At 42.0% G+C, this 4,732-nt stretch overlaps 1 protein-coding gene across 1 annotated transcript; it reads right to left on the bottom strand.

Annotated features, from left to right (window-relative positions):
- Positions 1 to 632: 632 nt before the first annotated feature.
- Positions 633 to 3,995, bottom strand: LOC131239234 (xyloglucan endotransglucosylase protein 2-like). Its single transcript, XM_058236834.1, has 4 exons — positions 3,769 to 3,995; positions 3,110 to 3,210; positions 2,815 to 3,008; positions 633 to 1,507 (listed from the first exon to the last, which is right to left on the bottom strand). The coding sequence occupies exons 1-4, from the start codon at positions 3,953 to 3,955 to the stop codon at positions 1,108 to 1,110; spliced, it is 882 nt and encodes a 293-aa protein (XP_058092817.1). The 5' UTR covers positions 3,956 to 3,995; the 3' UTR covers positions 633 to 1,107.
- Positions 3,996 to 4,732: the final 737 nt, after the last annotated feature.

The raw sequence follows: 4,732 nt of genomic DNA on the forward strand, positions 1-4,732 counted from the left end.
ATACTGATCAAAAAATTCTGTGACCCTAAAAAGGTTTCAATGGTAGAAGTTCAATGCCCCACTTCTTTTTTTACAGTGTGGTCCAGTTGATCTTTGGATCTGTATTATTTTTCGGCTCAAACTTACGATGATCTCTAGAAATAGACAGACGGTTTGGATATAACAAATACCTCATGATGGGACCCACAGCACTTGGTGACGTCAACACACCAGCCGTGTGTGGTACACCCGCCAATCCGCATCCTACCGAATCCGAGTCGCTTTTTAAAAGTCTTACACACGCTGACGAGTTGCCCGGTTTGATTTTGAACCAGGGCATATTCACGGTATGATCCAACTGGTGAGTGGACCAGATCCCTCGCACGTTTAAACGTTGGATAGTGTGCGCTTTAGGAAAACCCAATGCTGTCGGGGATATCATGATGCACAAAGATCAACACCAACCAGTGTAAATGTCATCACTGTCCACATCTCAAGATCAACCATGAAAATATGAAAAAGAAATCGGATTTGGGCTGTTTGATTTGAATTGCATGTCTGCCGTGTTTGTAATTTCTAAGTAATTTCCTAGTGCCCGCGCATCATCCGTCACACTCTACCAGAGTATCACCATTTTTCTTCAAAGAAACATATAAAAATAAATACCCCACAATAATCTTATAAAAATCTATAATATCCGACCATACAACACTAGAATGACAATCCAAACCGATGATAAAACATAATAAAAGAAAAATAAATAAATACGACCCACGGGAGGTAAGACTATAATTTGAGCTTGGCACACGTAAGGGAGCCGCAGCACATCATACATGCGCATCAATCCGTAACATCCATACCCTGGGACCCATCTTAGATGATCCTCACCATCCAACCAAATTTTCAACAGTCCAAATTGAACATAAAAAATCGGCTGGTAAGATTGTCCAAAGAAAGTGATTTTTTTATGGGGCCACAATTTGGACGGTCTGGATGGGCACGCATGTACTGGGCACTGCTAACACTCTAAGGTGTACCAAACTCAGAACAGGCCATAATATTCCATTGAATCATATACTAAAAGACAATAAGAGGTGGGGGCCACACCCACAGTCTCTTAAGTGGGGCCTATACATCTCTGTCCCTCTGGCATTCAGGCGGCATTGTATGGATCCTAGACCTGTCGGTACAATAGTTGTATATGGTGTACTTCTGGCGGACCCAGCTCAGCTTGCTGTACTGCAGCCCATCAAGGTCCTGGAACTCCTTCTGGTCCCACCACCGCTTGCCCTGCGTGGCACAGAAAGTGGCCCTCACCGACGCCTCACAGCCGTCGATGTGGAAGCCTCTGTACGACGCGACGAATGGGGCCTTGCTCCAGTCAGTCTTCTCGAGCCCACCTCTCGTGGCCCAGTCATCAGCGTTCCACAGGCTCGAGTACAGCTTCATGGGCTGATTGAATGGGAATCTGACGCCCAAGTCCTTGCAGTTCTTGAATACTCTGATGGGGACGTCATCTACAAAGAATCTGGTGTGGTCCACCCCCAAAGAGAATAGGAAATGAGATTTTTGGATGTTAGTACAATGAGACACAAAAAGAGTAAAAAACCCACCTTTAAAGAGAAGAATGGAAAAGCTCGTCATGATTAATATTCGGCAGGTATGTATACTCGATCTAGACCGTCCAAATTTATGCCCAACTGTGGATTGGACGTGGTAAAAAATCTCACCGTTCAGTCAGTGGATATTTTCTGAATGAATTTCGATCTTTGATCAGCATTTTATGACCACCTTTCAAACAGGTTGGATTATATGGTCAATGAGATTTTTGGGCAACAGCCCATCCGCTGTGGGGATGACTATTTGCACAGTCCGGATCAGAGTACATTCCTTCCGCGTACGCTGCAGCGACATGCGTGTGCATGATCAAATGCAGTTTCCAGAGTATCATTTTCTCGACCTTTTAATTGGAAAGCCCATTGCGTCCTGCACGGCCTAAACGATAATCCGTCCAGGTAGGTCTATGTGGAGCCCACTGAGATGTAAGGGTTTTATCCACGCCGTCCAAACATTTCACGAGATCATCTTAGGGAATAAACCCAAAAATGAGGCAGAAACAAACTCAAGTGCACCACAAAATGGGGATTGAACGCTCACCATTAAAAACTTCTTGGGAACCGCACAAGCTGAGATCTGTGTTTTCCCTTCATCCATGTCTATGTGACATTATGAATATATTGGATGGAAAATAAACATCACGGTGGCCCCTAGGAAGGTTTCAACGGCAGGTGTTATTATCACCGTTGCTTCCTATGGTGTGGTCTAGTTGAGCTTTGTACCTGCCATATTTTTGGACTAATATACTAAAATGATATAGAAAAATGTATGGACGGCGTGGATAAAACCCATGCATTACGGTGGGCCCCACAGAGCCACTGCCTGGACGGATAAAAGTCCAGACGTATACGTGTGACTTTTTTTTGTGAAAAGAAAAGCCAACTGCCCCTGAAACTTTCTAGTGAGACCCATCACAGTCTAAAAAGAGACCAAATGTAGAAAATGTGATTTGTCAATAGAAAGTGATATTTGCACCCTATTCTTTCACACCTCCACCCCTATTTTTGTACTTTGTACCATTCCAACACCAAAAATAGAAAAGGGCCTAAGGGAGTGTGCCCATTGGTATAACTTCAACACCATACAAGTATACAAAAAAATAAAATAGAAAGGCTGTATGCATTTTAAAAAGAGGGTGTAAAACTCAAGTCCAGGGAAAGATGAAGTGCAAAATGTATATACTTTATAAGGATTTCAAAAGGAGAGAGGTTCACATACACTATCTGATACATGTTCCACAGGATTGAGTAGGAATGGTAGTCTTTTGTAGGATCAAACCACAGAAAAATCCTCTGTTCTCTATCTCCTTTCCCTCCTGTAAAGACATTGGTCTGTAGAATGTAGGGCTGATTGGTCCTGTTGCCCAAGAACTCGAAGTCTATCTCATCATGCTCTGAGTTCTGAGAAGAAAGCTGTAGACAAAGATATATATATAAAAAATCGTCCACATCAGTTACTAAACAACCCTACTAATCCTGATTTTAGTCTTTTAAACCGTATTAATATTACTTACATAGTATGCAGTTACTGTTCCAGCTGAATCTCCTGGTACCATCTTTATTCTCATGCTGAAGTGGCCAAACAGATAAGAGCCCTTGGATTGAAATCCAGTCCCTTTAAACAAAAACATAAAAAAATAAAAAATAAAAAAATCAATAACCCATATTATAATTTATAAATTTACAGGTATTAAAAATGACAATTTATACATTTGGTGTGTTGACAGTCAGTTTATGGGACCTGATCAGCTCCAAAGTTTCTACTATGATCATAATGCAAATGAGTTGGGTGGACCGAGACATGTTCATAACATTCACTCCAACCATCATCCACACCGTCCTTCATTTAGCTGGGGGCCCAAGAATCATTCCAATTCATATAACTTAAGTGGGCATGGTGTTTTGCCCTGATATTTGGACCATGGCCCAATTTGAGAGAGCCTGCACGATGGATGGAGCAGATGACATCAACAAATCAAGGAGCCCACAGAGGTCTTTTGCACCCAGCAATTGCAGTGAAAATGTTTGAACTCGATCATTTTACAACTCTAATGCCAGAAGAGGGTGGTACTATGCTTGAACACACACCCATTTCTTCTACTTTTTGGACCACTCTATTAGCAAATTTTGAAAAAATGGGGGTGATTCATGGATTTTTTCTATCTTCTCTTACCTGTGTATTTATCCAAAGTGAGTTGGACTTCAGTACCACCGTTGAAGTATTTGATGTGATCAAAGGCCCATGTGGGCATGTAGTTCCTTTGAAATGGCACATCTATGGGTGTCCTTGGTGGAGCACCCATGATAACAGAGGGGAAGAAAAAGGAAGATAGGCATAGGACAGTGAGAAAAGAAGCCATTTCTGCCGAAAGAAAGTAAAGGACTGTGAAGAGAAAGGGAGGGCTGCAAGGCCTTATATAGGAGAGAGGAGTACATATCATTTCTGGCGCAATCTCCTGGTTGGTTTCATCCTCTGGATAAAATAACATTATAGCATACAGCTATTTCTCTGTATTGATACTCAGGGAGTTCGCTCATCCATACACATGCACACTACGGTTGTGCATGTAACATATATGAATTTCAAATAAACCATCCAAACCATGGGTCCACCTATATGTCGAGAATATCTAACATTGGATGGTCCAACCTCAATAAAAAGATATGCATTAATCCATGGTCAGGATCATGTAGTCAATCTGAGTTTTTGGGCATGCCCCATTAAAGTCGCTTCCCACTGTTTGGACGGTTTCGATTAATTTTATGTATGCCAAGTTTAGGAATGCCGGATGAATGTGTACGAAGTTATCATACTCCTTCAAATATGATGACTCCTCCCCAATAATTTCAATGCGCATTCTACTGTTTGGAGGGTTTCGGAGGGTTTGGCATGAGCCAGAGAAAAGGTATGCCCATTACCCATGTCCTGCTCTCTTGCTGTAATTCTTTTAATCTGATGAGATTATGGCCCGTCGCAAGTGGTGGTGTACGGGTGGTGCAGAAAACCACTTTTTGTCTAATCAAGGTCCGGTGAATTTTGGTTTTATAAGTAGGAAATAAGTAGGGGGAACGATTTGATACTCTTGCAGATCCTGATGATTCGTACTCATGCACTCAGGTATTGTACAAGTGCCACA

This window comes from Magnolia sinica, chromosome 3 (assembly GCF_029962835.1).
Source record: "Magnolia sinica isolate HGM2019 chromosome 3, MsV1, whole genome shotgun sequence".
Lineage (NCBI taxonomy): Eukaryota > Viridiplantae > Streptophyta > Magnoliopsida > Magnoliales > Magnoliaceae > Magnolia > Magnolia sinica.

Coding starts and splice junctions, on each gene's coding strand:
- LOC131239234 (XM_058236834.1), bottom strand. CDS start 3,955: ATGGCTTCTTTTCTCACTGTCCTATGCCTATCTTCCTTTTTCTTCCCC. Junction 3,009..3,109: donor GAACAGTAACTGCATACTAT/GTAAGTAATATT, acceptor CTTTGTCTACAG/CTTTCTTCTCAGAACTCAGA. Junction 1,508..2,814: donor TGGAACATGTATCAGATAGT/GTATGTGAACCT, acceptor GGACCACACCAG/ATTCTTTGTAGATGACGTCC.